At 44.4% G+C, this 19,233-nt stretch overlaps 1 protein-coding gene across 2 annotated transcripts in view; it reads right to left on the bottom strand.

Moving 5' to 3' along the window:
* Positions 1-19,233, bottom strand: part of LOC139574400 (protocadherin Fat 4-like) — a 98,595-nt gene that overhangs the window by 12,732 nt on the left and 66,630 nt on the right. For both annotated transcript variants that reach the window (XM_071398933.1, XM_071398932.1), the window contains exons 6-9: positions 16,726-16,900; positions 6,194-6,374; positions 5,026-5,276; positions 441-4,787 (exon numbers count right to left, since the gene is read on the bottom strand). In XM_071398933.1, coding sequence (XP_071255034.1) covers positions 441-4,787; positions 5,026-5,276; positions 6,194-6,374; positions 16,726-16,900 — 4,954 coding nt within the window. The remainder of the gene's footprint in view (positions 1-440; positions 4,788-5,025; positions 5,277-6,193; positions 6,375-16,725; positions 16,901-19,233) is intronic.

The raw sequence follows: 19,233 nt of genomic DNA on the forward strand, positions 1-19,233 counted from the left end.
CTAAACCTCTCAATGTTCGAACAAAAGAAAGATGAGCAGACCCCTAAATATAAAAAAATATGCTTAAGTACTGTAGAAAGAAAGGCATGCAGAGGAATATGAGACTATATGAGACTAGTGAACTGTGTGCAGTCCACAGTAAGGCCCTTACTGGGGTCAATTTCGCATCATCCCTTTTATTAAAGTAAACATGACAAGCTGATATGCATCAAAGCTGATACCCCCCAACTTGTAATCGTAAAACCAAACAGTTTTGGGTTTTTGGCAGTCAAGCCTGTATGCTAGGGTTACAACACCTCTTGCATTCGTTTGGAGGCAAATATTGTACTTGGACAAAAAAGCGTGAGTCATGTGCAGTGTGTGTATACTTGAGCCTAGCTGAACATCTGTGGTTGTGTTGCTCATAAAATCTAAATGGCTCCTAAGGCGGTGTACGGTACCTGCAAAGCCAGATTTGCAGAGGCAGTTGAATCCACCGGGGTAATTCTGGCACAGCGCTCCGTTCTTGCAGGGGTTGGAGAGGCATTCATTGACGTCCCTCTCGCAGGCCATGCCTGTGAATCCCTCTGGGCAGGTGCAGGAGAATCCTCCCACCAGGTTGTGGCAGGTCCCGCCGTTGTGACACGGAGACGGCAGGCACTCGTCTATATCCATCTCACACAGCCCCCCTGCGTACCCTGGTCTGCAACTGCAGGCGTAAGGCTGATGGGGGTGGTTTGAGACAAGGATCACCGGGACACTATCCTCTGTCTTCATATCTGGCCCCACGCTAAGGCGCCTCTTGCAGCTGCCCCCATTTTGGCATGGGTTACGTGTGCAGGGGTCATGATCCACTGAGTCTATCGGCACACCGCTCTGCCTGTGCAGAACATCTTTGATGCTCTGAAAGAAGGTGGCAACTCCACTGGGGTTGACATACTGTCCATGGCTTCGCTTTATGGCAGCCATCAGGAATGTTTGGTTGTTGAGTTCAAAGGCGCCATACAGCTGTACTCCAGTGCCAAGCCCTGCCAGCTGTGAGTTTGCGATACGGACAAAGCTGAGGTAGTGATTGGTGAGGAAGGTGGTAACCCCCTGGGTACGGAGGCGAATCAGGATACTATTGTCCACAGTGGCGTTGGTGAACCCCATGAAGAAGACCCGGACGTTACTGCTGACAGAGCCGTGGACACCATCACTACTTCGGACAGCTAATTCGAATGTTCCGTCTGTTGAGCGGGCCTTTGAGTTGAGGTCACAGGTGCCTGTTGGGATGGTGAACAGACTGGATGAAGGAGGGGTCAAGGAGCAGTGGAAGCTGTCCTGGATGTCTGGGTCTTGGGGCTTCACAACCCCAAGGGATCCTCCGGGGAACATGTTTCCGAAATAGTGGATGAAGATCTCCACGGAGCGTGGCTCTGATGGGTTATCATTCTGATCGTTTACTTTTACGTGGACCGTTCCAGTTGAGGACATCTGAGGGACACCGGAGTCCTTAATCACCACAGAGAGATAAAAGTCGCTGATCTGCTCCCTGTCAATCTCTCGATTGGTGGTCAGCACTCCAGTGGGGCTGAGGCTGAAGTAATTACTGGCTGAGCCGGCGCTGAGCAGACTGTATGAGAACGGACCTTGATTGGGTGACAGGTCTGGGTCGGTTGAAGTAAGAGTTGCGACATCTGTCCCAGCTCGCTGGTTCTCCATGACTTCTGCACTCACCGTCTTCAGAGTAGGACCGTTATCATTAATGTCCTCCAGATTCACAACCAGGGTGGCACTTCCAGTTGCCGAGGGTGAGCCAGAGTCCACAGCTAGCAGAGTCAGGCTGAACACAGGAGTGGTTTCCCTGTCCAGCTCAGCTGCTACAGACACTTGGCCAGTCTGGGGGTTGATAGTGAAGACATTGTTCTCTAAATCTGATGCTATGGAGTAGGAGAATCTGCTCCAGCTTGGGACAGAGTCAGAGTCCTGGGCACTAACGAAGGTGACCAGACTGCCAGGGGAAAGACCCTCACTGATCTGAACATCATACAGTTCCTGGCTGAAAACAGGAGGATCATTGGCATCCAGGATTGTGATGTTCACAAAGACCTCGTCAATATCAGCCCCACGGATGCTTCCCGCGTTCTTCGCCAGGACTTTGAGTGAGATCTTTTCCTCTTTCTCACGATCGAGGGGGCCTGTGACGTAGATTTGTCCTGTTTTCCTGTTGATGCCGAAGCCCTTTCTTCTGCTCTTCCCGAAAATTAGGTAGTAAACCACTCCGTCATCCCCTTGGTCACGGTCACTGGCGAACACCTCTCCCACCACTGTGCCTGTTGGAGCTGCTTCAGATATTTCGAAGTAATACTGCTTTGAGACAAAGCGGGGAACGTATTCATTGGCTCCCTTGAGCTGAATGTTGACATTGGCAAAACTACAGCGCTCCTCGTCTGGGACATTGAAGGCCTTCACTGTTAAGTGGTAGACCTGCTTAGCCTCGTAATCCAGGAAACCCTGGGTGGTGATTACGCCTGTGTTTGGATCAATTACAAAGAGGTCGCTGTCTGACGACTGAATCACGTAAGCCATGACGGCATTGGGCCCTGAATCTCTGTCTGTGGCATTCATTTTCACCACCGTTGTGCCACTGGGAACGTTCTCCTGTACCACAGGGAAATACTCATCAGGTTCAAATATAGGTGAGTTGTCATTCACATCGGTCACATGGATTGTGACCATGACGTAGCTGGTCTTTGCGATCCATCCCCCGTCGTTGGCTGTCACTCTGAGTTCATGCTTTTGCTTTTCCTCAAAGTCCAGATGATTGGCCAGAGATAGGACTCCTGTTTTACTGTTCACGGTAAACAGGCCCTTGTCATTACCTGTGGTGATGTTGTATGTGATAAGCCCGTTCATCTCTTTGTCCTTGTCCCTGGCAGAGAGCGTCCTGATGGCTGTCCCCACGGCAAGGCTCTCAGGTATGGTAGCTGTGACTTGGCTTTGGGAGAACTCTGGTGTGTGGTGGTTCTCCTCAGTGACTGCCACTTTCACAGTGGTTCTAGCACTCAGAGGGGGGTTCCCTTTGTCTCTGGCTGTAACATCCATGAGGAACACCTTGTTCATATCTGAGGTGAGTGAGGAGGCGACAGCGACCCATCCACTCTGTTTATCCAGCTTGAACTTGCTAGTGCTATTCCCTCCTGATATTATGTAATCCACCTCAGAGTTGAGGCCAAAATCTTTAAGGTCAAGAGCTATGACCCTGATAAGTTTGGTGCCAACTTTGACGCTTTTAGTGACAGGGGTAAAGTAGCTAGAGGATTCAAACTTGGGTGGATTGTCATTACTATCTACTATGTTTACAATGACTGTAGTTTCACTCATCAATGGCTTGGTCGCACGGTCTGAAGCAGTAATGATGAAACTGTGCCGATTTATGTTTATGTTGCTGCCAGTTGAGTTTTTATATTTTAAATGCTGCTTGATAAAGATTTCTCCCGAGCTTGAATTGATCCTGAAATATTCTGACTGGGATCTGATGAAATAGAATATTTTGCCATTGACACCTTCGTCGGGGTCGGTCGCAGACACCTGAGTAACGAGTGACCCCACCTCTGTAAGCTCAGGGTAGTCCAGGTAGTAAGATGGCCGACTGAATCGGGGGGCATTATCATTTACATCCGTTACAAATATTGTGACATCCGTGCTAACTGTCCAGCCAGAGTCATGGGCAGAAACTTTGGCAATGTAATGGCCGGTTTCTTCCCTATTGAGTGGTCTACTGATAGTTATGTCTCCAGTACTTGGATTGATAGTGAACGGTAGACTTGCGTCTGTGATTGAATATTTGCTTATGGCATTAGTACCTGCGTCCTCGTCTGTGGTTGTAACCCTGGTGACAGTGTAACCCACTGGGGCGTTTTCGGGCACTGTGGCGCTAAAGATCTTAGAGAACCTGGGAGCGTTATCATTCACATCTAATACATTGATCAGGACTTTCACAGCTGTGCTTTTGGGAGAATTGCCACGGTCGGTGGCCTTCACTTTGAGGGCATATTGAGCTAGTTTTTCCCTGTCAAGAGGCTTGGTCGTTCGGATTTCACCAGTGGCCCGGTTGACGCTGAAGCTGTTCTCCTTGTTGCCGTCGATAATGGCATATTCCAGCTGACCGTTAGGGCCGCTGTCCTGATCCATGGCAGACACCATGAGCACCCGCTGAGGGGACAGGTTCTCCAGTATATCTGCATGGAATGGTTCCCTGTCAAATACAGCGTGGTTGTCATTTACATCCAGCACTGTGATCTCCACTTTCTCATAGGAGGAATGGGGGGGGAATCCTTGGTCCCTGGCCTCAACCCAGAGCACATATTTCTGAATGTGTTCAAAGTCCAGTGAATGTTTGATTGACAGCTCTCCAGTCAACTGGTCAATGTGAAAGGCATTATCCAGGTTTCCACTGGCGATGTAGTATGATAGGGCCCCACCACGTGTAGAGGCCCCGGTCACTATGGTAACGATTGTGTTTGTGGGTTGGCTCTCTGGGAATGTGAAAGTAGTATCCTTCAGCTTGATGACAGGGAAGTCTCCCCCGGTCACAAACCGAACGGTCACAGTGGTCGAGTCTGTTTTGGGATTGGTTCCTCCGTCTTTCACTCGGACAGTGAGGGTAACCTCCGAGCTGCCTGTCAACCTCTCATTGGCTGTTATGGCTCCTCTTACGGGGTCAATCTTGAACTTCTCAGAGTTGCGGCCAGTTAGAGAGTAGTGGAGCTGAGCATTGAGTCCAGCGTCCTCATCTGTCACCGTCACAGCGAATACCAAGTTGCCTGAAAATGAGAATGAGTGGATGAAATGAGACAAAATACTTCATAATAACTACTATATGTATAACAGATATTCACTTCATCATCAATATTTTTCACAAAAGTAATAATTTCATAGGAGTTCATATACAGTACACTTTAATTATTTAATCATATAGTATACTGTGTAAGCATGATATAATTCGATATAGAAGAACATTAATATTTGAAATTAAGATGAATTTATCAAATCTGAACCCACCTGCTGTGGTGAAGGCGGGGATGTGTGTGACGTAGGGATGGTGGTGGAAGCGGGGAGGGTTGTCGTTGATGTCAGCCACCACCACTGACACAGTGGCGGAGCTGGACATGCCCAGGGGCTGCCCCCCGTCTGTGGCCACAACTAGGAGCTGGTAGTTGGCTCTGGCCTCCCGGTCCAGTAGGGAGCTGGTGATGATCTGGCCTGTACCTGGGTTAATGGAAAACTGACCGTTGCCTCCAGTCAAGCTGTAACTGTAGGGACACACAGAAGAGGACATGTGGAGGGCACAGCTTTAAAGAGGCAGAGAGTACATTTAATAGAAAAACACAGATCTAATATAACTTCCTTACTGTTTCTTTGGTTTGAAGAAAGCACCATCTATCACGCAAAGCATTACCCCAGTCTTAAGGTATCCATCTTAATATTCTATCAGTATCCATCTTAATATTCTATCAACTTCTATGGAAGTTAGTACTTCCATTTTCTCCTGTATTTTTTCATTCTCACAGAGGCTTCTAATTCAAGCTGCTCTCTGCTGAAGTTCAGGGTTGGAGACACCCCGGAATTCTTTGTGACCAAAGAGCCATACTTTTTTGGTTTCCCAAAGAGGATAGTGTTTCACTCAACTTTTCAGAAGTTTCCAGTAAGTCGAAGACACAAACGTATACTGACATATACATGTACACAAGAGCACATATTTTGAAAAGGCTTCCTAGAAAAGCATTTCCCCTGAAACTGGTGACAAATTATGGAATAAAGTGTGAACACAGGCGGAACACAGACTTATTCGGACAACAAACAACCAAACTGTCTACAACCAGAAGTGGTCCAAACAGTCCAGAAGCAGAAGTAAAAAAGCCCAAGATAATGGGCTGTGAGAATTGAAACTAATAACTGATGGCAACTGGTTCTGATTTCCAGTAAGGCCTAGAACCTGTGGAACCCCCGATACTACTTCTGTCATAGCCAATTAACATCCTCATTACAATGTTTTGGGAAAGTGGGGCAAGTTGCCTTACCCCCATGCGCCTCCCCATTGGGGGTACCGGGTCGAGGGGAGGGTGAACAGGCGGGGGTCCGATCTGAGTAAAATGTCCGACTTGGGGTACAGGAGCCCGCCTATGACCCTAGGGACGGAGTGGGGTGGACGTCTGTCTCTGGAATGTACCTTATGATACCATTGAGGCCCACGTCTGCGTCGGAACTGTTAACCAGGAGCACGTCAGTGCCGGTGGGTGCGTCCTCTGCAATGGTGGTGTGGAAGGTGGATGAGGTGAACACAGGGACGTTGTCGTTGACGTCATCTACCAAGACGGTGACCGTACCCGTTCCACTCAGGGGAGGAGAGCCTGGTCATAAAAGGGGGAGGAAAAAAAGACAAAAAGGGAATGAGAGGATATCAAAGGACCAAGAGAAAACTCTATTTGAAATACCTAAGGCAGTTCCATATGAGCGCAGTTAGAATATCATTTTGTGTGAAAGATGAGTTATTGTGCGGGTTTATCGTTTACATGCTGAAGCAATTTATATCCTTGCAGGGACTGCACCACAAGATCCCTGCATTTAATCCAGCAAACGTCTTCGGTCACCACCAGTCCTGCTTTCTGAGCCATGCTGCCACATCAACACACAACACGTCAAAAGACATCAATAGCTCTGAAACAGAATCTTTAGAACGTGTCCTTCCCTGGGTCTTGGACATCATAGATGTAGTCTGGTTGCTGAGGTACCGGTATCTATTTTGAGGCAAGCAGCACGCAGTGAGTTACTTTGTGGAAATCGAGAGAACAGAACATGTCTATTTTCAGCAAAAATCTAGCCGTTCTTTCGCCAAGCGAGTGACGAAATAAGGCTCTCCGGGCCCTGAGGGATGGATTTAAATCAATAGTAGATGAAAACCAACTGCAAAGCAGAAATACAGAGAGGTTCAAACATCTGCCTGCTCAAGTTGCCCCTTCACAAACTTCTCTTTAGATGGTCTGTTAATGTAAAGTGTTACCAATGAACTTGTGGCTAATATGCTACTGTATATTCAGCTGTTAACATCAAATAATTGAATCTTGTGCAGAGGTACGGATTAATAATACAATAATAAAATAACCATTTGGAAAGAGGCCATGAATAATCTCTCTTGATCTGGAGCCTGTGCATAATCAAAACATACAGAAACTCCAGAATGTAATGCAGGGGGACAATATGGAGCATATCCCTTAGAGCCAGGAAGGCTCTCTTGATGTGTAAAGATCATGTTCATTAATAACACATGCTCATAAGCTCTTTGCCGCATAACTAATGCTTATCTGCTCATTTGGATGACAAAGGGATTATGGTACGGCGAAGAGCCTTATATTTATTGAATGAGCGGTGGGGTGATGGCACTAATGCAAGAAATCCTTCCCAAATACTTATGTTAAATGAAATAACTTAATCTAATACCTGCAGATTTAGCTAAATCCTTCATGCGTTCAGCTGCTATGATCAGCACAGCAGTTGTTAGCACAAACACACTTCAAATTGTTACAAACACCCCAAACAAAAAACGCATTCCACTACAAAATAAATGATAACATACACAGCGAAAGAGTCAACAGTTTCATCCCAAAATACCAGGCACAGAAACCGCAAACTTTATACTGGTGAGTCATTACAAGGATGAGTCATTCATTGCTTTGCCTCAAGAAAAGTTGCTAATTTTCACAATTGTATGTTTATTAGCAACTCTAGGCCTTGTTAGACTTTGAAAAGCGCATATGACAAGGTCATTTATGATCATCATGCAGTACATCATTTCAAGCGAGGTGTTTCAAAGAAGAAAATAGGGCAGCCTTTACTTACGAATTTGCTCATTCAAAAGCAATATATTTTTTAAGACCCCCCCCAAATGAAATGCATGGAACACTGAATACTATAAATAGCATTAATTTGGATTGTCATCATTAAATTACATAACCAGTGGCACCAGTATCAAAACACATGAGTCAGCAAACTGCTTAGTAGTGGGCCGATGTGATTTACATGTCGGTCTCTATGCTTAGTGTCATCACCCATACAAGCGTGCAACGTGACGGGGTTGACAAGATTGAGTCATTGTTTCACGGGTTGTTATGGAAGCAGATTAAATGGCTGCCACTCTACAACTGATCCTCTTAATCCATGTCAGGAGGTTTCTGCATCAGTTTAAGGTGAGTTACTTTGTGGAAATAAGCCACTGTTTTCGGGCAAGCTCTGTTTGGCAGACAACAACTCGTAAGAGCCCTGCAATGTTGCCGGCTAAGGATGTTCTGGTCTGCAACTCCTTGACCGATTAGCGTCTTTTAAAACCAATTGACTTTGTTTGCGACAGTCATTAACTCAGTGGAGCATGTATATCTGTTTAATTTATCTATAAGTAATTCAATGAAAAACATGTTAACGTTTTTCAGCACATAGAATTGGCTCCTTAAAGTCAGAGTGTAGCCATAGTAGTGTCGTAGCATTGCTCCCTTTTGAATGGGCTTGTTTGTATTTTTAGGTGGGATACTTTTGGCCTCCGTCCAGACATTTCACTTTTCGGGAGGATGTGAAGTCACCGCCACCGGAGAACCGAAGCAGCCATTGCATTTGTGTGACCCCTGACCCGGTACCAAGCACCCCACCACCAGCGCACCAGGGGCTGGGTGCTAGGGACAGACTCTGTTACCCTAGCTAATCCACGGGTAAGCCTGAAGAAAGCCCACGCCCCACCCCCCCGGCCTTAAACCCCACGAAACACTCCTCTCTGACCCTAAACCTGCACTGAACTCACCCTTGTTGACAGCCATGGTTCAAATGAGGTATTTTCCATATCTTTCTGTGTGGATCAGTCCCACACCATCCTACTCTCTCCGCAGTCTACTTCTTAACCTCCCAGGGGTCATTGCTATCACATCACAATAGTTTCTTCATTTTGACCTGCTGTGTGTCCATAATGTGTACGTAGTTCTGAAGATCTCGTACTACATTCTGTGGGCTCACAGATTCAGTCATCATGGAATAAAATACTGTGTGCAAATACAAGTATGCAAAGTATGGTGCTGATGCATAGTTTTGGTTAGGAGAAAACATTCCATGATGGCTTCTGTGACATTGAATACGGGAGGAAGAGAGCATAGCTACCACCCACACCAATATAACGCTAAGTTCCCACCCATATTGATAACAAGACAAGTTCAAAATTGTGACTGTGACTGGAGGAATAACAAAGTGAGAAGTTGACGCTGTTTCAATAGGATGCTCTCTCCAAAAAAACTGCTGTTGAAAATGCCAGCATCTCATCCAAACAGTCTGCACTGGAATCTGGCAACCAAAGTATCAAGGTCAACAATTTAGCTGATTTGAATGGTGAACGTTTCCACCACTTGTGACCGATGGCTTGAGCCTAGGGAGATATGGCAGAACTAGGCATACAGTAGGTTTGGCTGCAAGCAAACCTTGTCTGGCCTGCAGATATATGACAAATTACATCATCGTGCCATGGAAAGAGAGCTGGTGGAAAGTTGTACTGGGACGTCTGCAGCACCGGCGGTGGTGCCATTCATTGTGGTTAAAAAGTATTGTTTCCATAGACAAAACGTGTTCCCAGAGAGCTCTTTCTTCCTGCTGCACCAGCAGTTCTGTGTATTTGACACTATTTACGAGCTAGTATGAAACCGCACCATGTTTTTTCGTGCCATCTCCGGTGATACTCCAGGGTTGTGCCTAACTTCATTACATCCACTGGAAAAAAGGCTTAAATATTCATCACGAGGCACAGTTACATGATTCAAAAAATTACTTAACTTAAGATTCAACTAAAAAGACTAGGCTGAAATCAACCTCCTGAACCTTGTTTACTACACTTGAGGAGCTGGAAATGTCAGATATCACCTCTGCTCTATTGGACTTGAGTTAGCCTCATTAGCATCATCTTACACCGGGGTTAATCTAAGAAAAAAAAGGTGCCATCTAGAATCTTGAAGGGTTCTTCGGCTTAGCCAATAGGAGAACCCTTTGAAGAACCCTTTTTGGTTCCAGGTAGAACCCTTTTGGGTTCAATGCAGAATCCTTTCTATAGAGGGTTCTACATGGAACCCAAAAGGATTTTCATATGGGGACAGCCGAAGAACCCTTTTGGAACCCTTTTTATCTAAGAGTGTAGGAAAACTGCTCTGACCTGACAATCCTGTCCTGATGATTACACTTTTATAGATCAGTATTCACCTCACACCGGGACATATCAACAACACCGCTCACATCTTTGGGAGACTCATTGTATATATTACTTGGGGGACTTTGCTGTGATTCTAAAATGTTTTGCCAGCAAACGCCACTCATTGTTTGGCGACTGGCTCAAAGTGTATATATTTAATAAAAATATGTCTTGGAGATTACAACATGAAGAAATGGGGTTTGGATATGAGAAATGTGCTCTTTCAATCAGAAAATATTTTATCTCATGGTACCTTGTTTCCAAGACAAGGATTGCCCCGAGACTCATAGTGATGTCAGCAAGCTCTGCAATAGTGTTGCTACATGCTAAGCCCAAGCTAAGTCCTGACGAGAGGCCTGTCTCCACAGATCACTTTTTATTTTCCAAGACTACAGGCTGATGGTATTCAGATAACCGTGTAGATTCCATCGGCAGTACGGGAGAAATAAGACAATGATAGAGACATTGAGTCATCATAGCCCATTTCACAGGCAGAAACACAACACCTCAGATAAATACTTTAAGCACTAACGTAGTATGAGGATCCCTCACCACTTTAATTCAATCAGAAAAGCAATACCAATTTAAGCATGATTCATTCCCCCTAGGCTCGCTCAATGACAATTCGGCCAGCTGAGACCAAAACATAACTGTATTTGATATTTCTAAATTATACCGAAGAGACTGGAGTGGTCGTGAGAAGAACAATGTTCAATTCCTTCCTAATATGCAATTATTGCATTTAAGCCTGTGCGCCTAAAATGTTTGTTATTGGTGGGATCAAATGAGCGAATGGGAGAACCCTAAATAACCCTTAAGTGTCAGCGTCCAAAATAACAAGCCCTGAAGACTCACTGGGAGTGCTGTGTTCCTCTGCTTTGCCTGCTCTGGCTTAAACACACACTGACAGCTTTCCCTGTAAGCCGGCCATAAGCCCTCCCCAGTAAGCATTGTCTAGCATAAACATATGGCCGAGTCTAAGCACCTTATTAGTGTACATTACCAGAGGACAAATCTCATTAGCCCTGGAAAAGGTGGCATGGGCCATCCTTTCAGAGCTGGAGGGGGTACAAAATACATATAATTACAATTAAACAATCTGAAGCTGGTTGGTGAGCATATGCCACACAGGGAGATCTGTGCAGGGAGTTGACTTGAAGGAAATGGCTGCATCCCTCTGAGAACGGTTGTTGTGTCCTCCAGGGATTGGCCAGTCTGAGCAGTGGTAAGAGCTGGGTTTGGGTGTCTTACTGACACTGGGGATAATCTCTGCCTTCAAAATCATTGAGTGATCTCTCGTTGAACACCCTGGTTCATCAGAACAATAGCATCGTTGTCCAAACTCTAGGGTTCATTAAAGTTGGAAGCCCCAGACAGGTTGACTTAGGAAGAAGGATGGATGTGTACATTTATCTGACAGCCATCTGTAGCTGGGAGTTTAAGGCTAAACTGTTAATTACGCTTTATGAACAGCGGCTAGATTGTGTTCTTTTGGGACGGCGTAAATAAAACACATCATTACTCACAGTGAATTGGCCGCCATCTCGCCCGACATTGACATTTTTCTCCTCCTGAGAACCTGTTGCTTTGCGACCAAAGCTCCTTTTAATGTGCCCGCTCCAACACGCCTGAATGGGGATGGTGAAGCTGTGTTTGTAGGGTGCGAGCTATCCCACTGCTGCTTTTGCCAAATGTAACAAAGTAAACAGGGCTTTTTCTCACACTTAATGAGCGAGATAATATAAAAGGATATTCCCAGCTATACACAACAGACCACTCCCCGTTTCAAAACCCTATTTCTAATAATACAGCAATCTCAGAAGTATTCATAAAATTATACCTAAAATGTTATAGAGCTTTCAGTTATTTATGGAGTGCTGTGTATGAATGGTTAGACATATTTTTCCCCCATTATGTTATGAATAGGGGTTGGTGGTTTGCAGACAGACAGGAAAAGTCCATTCATAGACAAACTGCCATTTTCTCCTACTGCAGGGCACGTACTGGGAGTTTATGAAGTGATTTGCCTTTTGTGCTTTTATTACCATGACGCTTTTCATTTGCTGAACTGTTCAATGGTTTTGACATTGTTGTCGTCCAGTAGGCCCACAGGTCTTTTAAATGACATGTTTTTCTGCTGTTTCCAAAAGTGAAAAAGAGTAACAACTGAAGAGCCGTCTATGCCGTTCGTTTTCAATGCCTATGGAGTACAACTTAGAAGACACCATTGGAATTATTGTGGCGGCAAATCGCTTATTTGAGATGAACTGTGTTGCGTGTTAGTGGTGTGATCATGGTTGAGAGGATCACAGAGAGCCGCGGTTTTTAAAACGTGGATCTCCTGGCTGCCGCAAAGCACTAATCATCCAACCCACACCACCTCTTTAAAACACTTATTAGACACTAAAGCTATTTACACAAACATTATGTTCCCACAATTGCTAAGTGGACCAGAAACCAGGAGTGGAAAAAGAGGCATAAGAAAAAGAACGTCCTGCAAGACCACATTGTTACTGCGCCGGTTTTTAAGAGTTGATCGAGAATGTTACAGGTCTGTTAAAGTTCATTTGAGGAACCTGATATTTTATTTGGCCTCGTCTTGTGTTGCCACTAGTCTGCCTTGGAGAGGACTTCAGAAATGGACCCCATTAAATATTTATTGTGGCCAGCTTTGGACAATGATTTGGCAAGGTCCCATCTATGCTTTTACAACACATATCAGTAATTCTCCAAACTTTGTTAGCTTCACTTTCCATTGAAATCATTCTACTGAGCTAAGCACAGTAGGGGCGAGGTGAGACATCTCTCAAAAACCTCTTTTAAAAAGCAATAATTATAATCCAAGACAAAGATCATCTTTAAGATGACCAGACCATTCGTTCCTAACAGGGATGAATCCTACTCTGGAAATACTTATGATTCATAAAAGATTCATAAAAGATCCTGCATTCAAATGGGACGTTCATCACAGTCCTTTATCTGCTAAGCGGTCGTTTAGACCTGAAAGGGAGAAAGTACACACACTTTGGCCCTATGGCGAGATGTGAAAGAGGGGATTTCTATGCAATGGTAAGCGCCGCCATAGGCATGGGCTGGGGGATTTACTGTGTCCTCCTCTTTAATAAATGGGACCAAACGTGGTGCATGTCAATGTTCCCCCGGGGACGTTCTCACCACACGCATGTGCACTAGACAATGGAGAAATTCTACAGTATGAGAGTGAGCACAACTTGTTAACGTTCAATGTCATCTAGCGTTACACAAAGGCAGTAGTCTATCGTGCATTATAATTGTGCTATACGCATTCACAACAGAGAATGGCTCCCAAGACAGCCTAAATGAATGCATGAATAATGCATTCAGGTTGCATCAACAGTTAGTGTAGTAACTTGACAAGGAATGGCCACATGCATTTCTATATGACTTTCCTTCATTTTCAACCTAAGAAATAAAAGGTGTACAGCCATGTACAAACGGTACAAATACAGCAAAGCGATACAGCCCACTCAACATGTGATAGAGTCGCCTTGTACAGATCTGTCTCCGAGTGATGACCTCATCAAAGGTCACGGTCAATGCCAATGCCAATAATAACCATGCACATATGAATAGCAATCCTACTATACTGCAGGTAAGTACAATACATATTCAATGTAATTATTTATAAAGTGTCCACACTATAACACTTCTCCCCCTTCATTTCAATCCCCCCTGTGAGCAAAGAACGCAAGGTTAACCAGTAAATCACATCAGTGTTTTCTTTTCTCTTCTTCACAACACTTTCGAACTTCTGCTAGTGTTACTGTAAATGTAAACAAACAAAACAATCTGAGTTAATACATGAACTGCACTGTAAACATATGGCCTTCTAAAATTCCTGTTTTGTGAGAAGCAACTCTATGAAAGTTAACGATGCATACTCAAGGTTCGCTGCTACTATAACTTACCAACATGTCATACAGAAAATGTGTTTTTTGAAACTGTGGTGGCTGAGTAAAACAGTTCCAGTATCACTCATTGCCAACATATTGTAGCGTGTGTGTGTCCAATGTCTATTGTATGTGTGTGTATGTGTTCAGATTTTTTATTGTCCTACATTTTTCTATGAGGGGGATAACTTGTACTGCTATGTGGCTAGGCAGTGGGCTACAAATCTGATTTTCCATCAGGTGATGCCAGATGTTTGATGTTAAACCCCATATAGCTATTACAGTTGCCTGGGACTCCACAGTCCCGTTATCTTTCTCTCTTGGTCACACTTTTCCCTCAGAAATTATGCCAACAACTTTCCACTGCAAGGGGATCTGATCTTCAAGTCTCCTTTCAACAAGCCTCTTTGTAAAACACCTTTATGCAGCTTGTATTTGTGCCACATTTCGGGCCAGAGCGCGGAGTTCCAAACATTGACAGGAGCGTGCCAAACTCCCTGTTCCCCAGCCAGGAAGCATTATGAGAACCAGGACCAGAGAGCTCTTTTGTTTCCATACATTTCATGACAGATTCCACTCAACAGAGTTGGCCCTGAAATTCCACTCAGCCACCGGTTAATGAGTTTACCTTCGTTGAAACCCTCAGACAGACCCTGAAAGAGTGGCAGCCACAAGATAGAGGAGCAAAACAAGCCCTGAAGTGGAATTCCTTCCATGATCCACACATCAACCATATTTTAACTACACATAACTAATCATAGGCCTACTTTATGTCACCCAAAGGCATCATCAATTTGACAAGACAGCTAGTTCTGAATTGTGCAATTAAAACACTTTCCAAAACTACTGTAATTAACTTTTTAAGAAGTTGCAGTAAACAAAGAGTTAAAATTAACATATTCAACATCTACCTTAAAGATGTCCTGCCAGATAGTAATTGGGAAAACAGTTTCCCTTCCTGTCTTAGCCTCAGCCTCAATAGGGTAATTTCGACTGTACTATGATTATGGGTTTTTCAATTTTCTACTCAAATCCCTCTTTTTGCATTTTCATTGGTAAAACTTCCAAAATGTTCTATCAAAATATTTGGATTTGTTGACAGGGCTTTAAGAAATGGCATACTTTTAGAGCAGATATAAAAAGGAACCCAATACTTGTCATAATTGGTTTAGAATTGTCTAGTTAATCATGATATTCAAAATCTCTGAATTTGAGCAAGTAACAAATCAGACAAAATAAGTATAGTTGTGTCACATTTCATGGCTTTGTCACTGCCACAGTTTTAAAAGACAAGTGCAGAGGCAGTACTTTTGACTGGATATTAAAGTTATAGATTGTGCCTTTAAATCCTTTGCATATGTCCAAAACAAACACTGGGCCAAGATGCCACCCAGGGTCTGACACAATACACCTTTGAGACATTGCAAAGAGGGAAGCCCCTACTATAATCCATTATCCTAATGCACACTATCCAACATTATCGCACACTACAGAGAGTGAATCTCTTTACTGTACAATTTCTCACCAAAGTCAATGCCAAGTCAAAAATACCCATCATTACTACTGGTCACATGGTCAGTCCAGGAATTAAACAGAACCACCCTTTCACCATGACGGCCATGCCAGAGTAGACCAAAGAAACATATACTTAACTTACATACCATGTGATTTGGCTCGGACGAGGATACGCATGTACTCACTTAACTGCATATTTACCGACCTCTATGGAATAACAACCTGACCTTTTATCTGTCTAAAACAAGCTCCACCACCGTATCCAAACAAACAGAGAAGGGCCCTATTCTATCAAATGCTGCAACAAGGTTTTCCGGGATATACTTAAAAAGCCTTGCGCGGAAATAATTAGGGCTGGGAATTACCCGGGACCTCACAATATCATATTATCACGATACTTAGGTGCCGGAACGATATGTATCGTGATTCTATATGTATTACGATTCGATACAGTAATTTTATTGCGATTCGATGTTCCAATTTATTGCGATTAGATGTATTGCTCACCATATGTCTGCTGCAGAGGGACAAGAGAGAGCCATGAGAAAATGAGTTTTGATCAGTCATGGAAATAAAAGTGCTGGAAACATATTGGCTCCCTATTTAAAAAGAAGCTGGAGATCAAGCGATGAAAGAAAAATACTGGAGTTTCGGTGCAGGTACAGACAACTAGCTGTCAAAACGATACCATATATCGTCAAACATAATATCCCTAAAATTTACATTTGCATGACAAAACAATGCGTAGCTTACAGTGTGAAATAAGAATGAACTCTATTTGTTGAAATATTTGCTTGGGTCTATGTCCTTGTGATGTAACACAGATGCATCCTACGGAGCATCGCTCTTCCTTCGCCTCTCTTTTCAAGGAGATGATAGACACTAAGTTGAACATGTTGAATATGGTAGGCATTTAGCACAGGTGTGCCACTTCCAACACCAATGGATGACGACACATAATAAAACAGTCGCTGTCCATCTTCATGCTGTCGTGTCAAAATGCTAGAAACACTTGAAGATTATAAGTTGACCGCTCTCAGCAGTTCTTACCGGAGTCGGTTGCCGTGATGACGAGGGTGTAGTTCCCCTGAGCCTCACGGTCCATGGTCTGGGTGAGGATCAGCTGACCATTGGACGACAGACTGAAGGCTCCTTCTTCGTTCCCACCGCTCAGCATGTAACTCAGCTGGCCATTGGAACCCAGATCATCATCCCTGGCCATAACCTAGAGAGCAAAGATGAGACGGATAAGTCAGAGTGAAGCACTCCTTATGACTCTGAGGGTATCCTAATATGGACACCGTAAAAATAGATTTTCTCAGAGATCAGAAAAATGTAAGACTGTAACATCTGTCTGGGAGGACAGACATTACTGAAAATGTGCCAAAAAAATGTCAGATATGATATTGGTCTATTCCAACCTCCTGTCCTTATGCTGTAAGTTTGGGCATAAATCTTCAGACCAAAAGGACTCATTTGAGAGTGCCAGTCAGTGGTGAAAAACCCCCGAAATTGTTATACTTGAGTAAAAGAAAAGATACCTTAATAGAAAATGACTCAAGTAAAGGGGAAGTCACCCAGTAAAATACTACTTGAGTAAAAGTCTAGAAGTATTTGGTTTTAAATATACTTAAGTATCAAAAGTACATGTAATTGCTAAAATGTATTTAAGTATCAAAAGTAAAAGTGTTAACCATTTAACATTTCTTAAATTAAGCAAACGATACGACACAATTTTTATTACATTTTTTTATTGACGGATAACAGGTCACACTCCAGCACTCAGAAATAATTCACAAATGAAGCATTTGTGTTTAGTGATTCCGCCAGATCAGAGGCAGTAGGGATGACCAGGGATGTTAAGTGTGTGAATTTGACCATTTTCGTGTGAAAATGTAATGAGTACTTTTGGGCGTCAGGGAAAATGTATGTAGTAAAAAGTACATTATTTTCTTTAGGAATGTAGTGAAGTAAAAGTAAAAGTTGGCAAAAATATAAATAGTAAAGTAAAGTACAGATACCCCAAAAAACTACTTAAGTAGTACTTTAAAGTATTTTTACTTAAGTACTTTACACCACTGGTGCCAGTGCATTATGGGCGCTGTCTTTAATGCCCGCCGGGGCACAGATAGAGGGCCACATCAGGTTGGCACAGGGACATGTTCTTGTGTGGCGACCCACTGCCGCTGGAGCCGTTTCCACACAGCTGCAAAATAATTTCCTTGTAGGAACAGTATACAGACAAGCTACACTGTGTGTGTCTGCTCACCGCAGTGGAGACAGGTCCTTTGTGTGTCTGCTCGCTGCAGTGAGACAGGTTCTTTGTGTGTCTGCCCGCTGCAGTGGAGATAGGTCCTTTGTGTGTCTGCCCACTGCAGTGGAGATAGGTCCTTTGTGTGTCTGCTCGCTGCAGTGGAGACAGGTCCTCTGTGTGTCTCCTCACTGCAGTGAGACAGGTTCTTTGTGTGTCTGCCCGCTGCAGTGGAGACAGGTCCTTTGTGTGTCTGCTCTGCAGTGGAGACAGGTCCTTTGTGTGTCTGCTCGCTGCAGTGGAGACAGGTCCTTTGTGTGTCTGCTCGCTGCAGTGGAGACAGGTCCTTTGTGTGTTTGCTCTGCAGTGGAGATAGGTCCTTTGTGTGTCTGCAGTGGAGACAGGTCCTTTGTGTGTCTGCTCGCTGCAGTGGAGACAGGTCCTTTGTGTATCTGCACGCTGCAGTGGAGACAGGTCGTTTGTGTGTCTGCTATGCAGTGGAGACAGGTCCTTTGTGTGTCTGATCTGCAGTGGAGACAGGTCATTTGTGTGTCTGCTCTACAGTGGAGACAGGTCCATTGTGTGTCTGCACGCTGCAGTGGAGACAGGTCCTTTGTGTGTCTACTCTGTAGGGGAAACAGGTTCTTTGTGTGTCTGCAGTGGAGACAGGTCCTTTGTGTATTTTCTCTGCAGTGGAGACAGGTAATTTGTGTGTCTGCAGTGGAGACAGGTCCTCTGTGTGTCTGCTCTACTGTGGAGACAGGTCCTTTGTGTGTTTTCTCTGCAGTGGAGGCAGGTCCTTTGTGTGTCTGCTCTGCAGTGGAGACAGGTCCTTTGTGTGTCTGCTCGCTGCAGTGGAGACATGTTCTTTGTGTGTCTGTCTGCACGCTGCAGTAGAGACAGGTCCCTTGTGTGTTTGCTCTGCAGTGGAGACAGGTAATTTGTGTGTCTGATCTACAGCGGAGACAGGTCCTTTGTGTGTCTGATCTGCGGCGGGGACAGGTCCTTTGTGTGTCTGATCTGCGGCGGGGACAGGTCCTTTGTGTGTCTGATCTGCAGCGGAGACAGGTCCTTTGTGTCTGCTCTACAGTGGAGACAGGTCCTTTGTGTGTCTACTCTGCAGTGGAGACAGGTCGTTTATGTGTCTGCAGTGGAGACAGGTCCTTTGTGTGTTTGCTCTGCAGTGGAGACAGGTCTTTTGTGATTCTGCTCTGCAGTGGAGACAGGTCCTTTGTGTGTCTACTTTGCAGTGGAGACAGGTCCTTTATGTGTCTGCAGTGGAGACAGGTCCTTTGTGTGTTTGCTCT

The sequence above is a fragment of the Salvelinus alpinus genome, chromosome 4 (genome assembly GCF_045679555.1).
Source record: "Salvelinus alpinus chromosome 4, SLU_Salpinus.1, whole genome shotgun sequence".
In the NCBI taxonomy this organism is placed as follows: domain Eukaryota; kingdom Metazoa; phylum Chordata; class Actinopteri; order Salmoniformes; family Salmonidae; genus Salvelinus; species Salvelinus alpinus.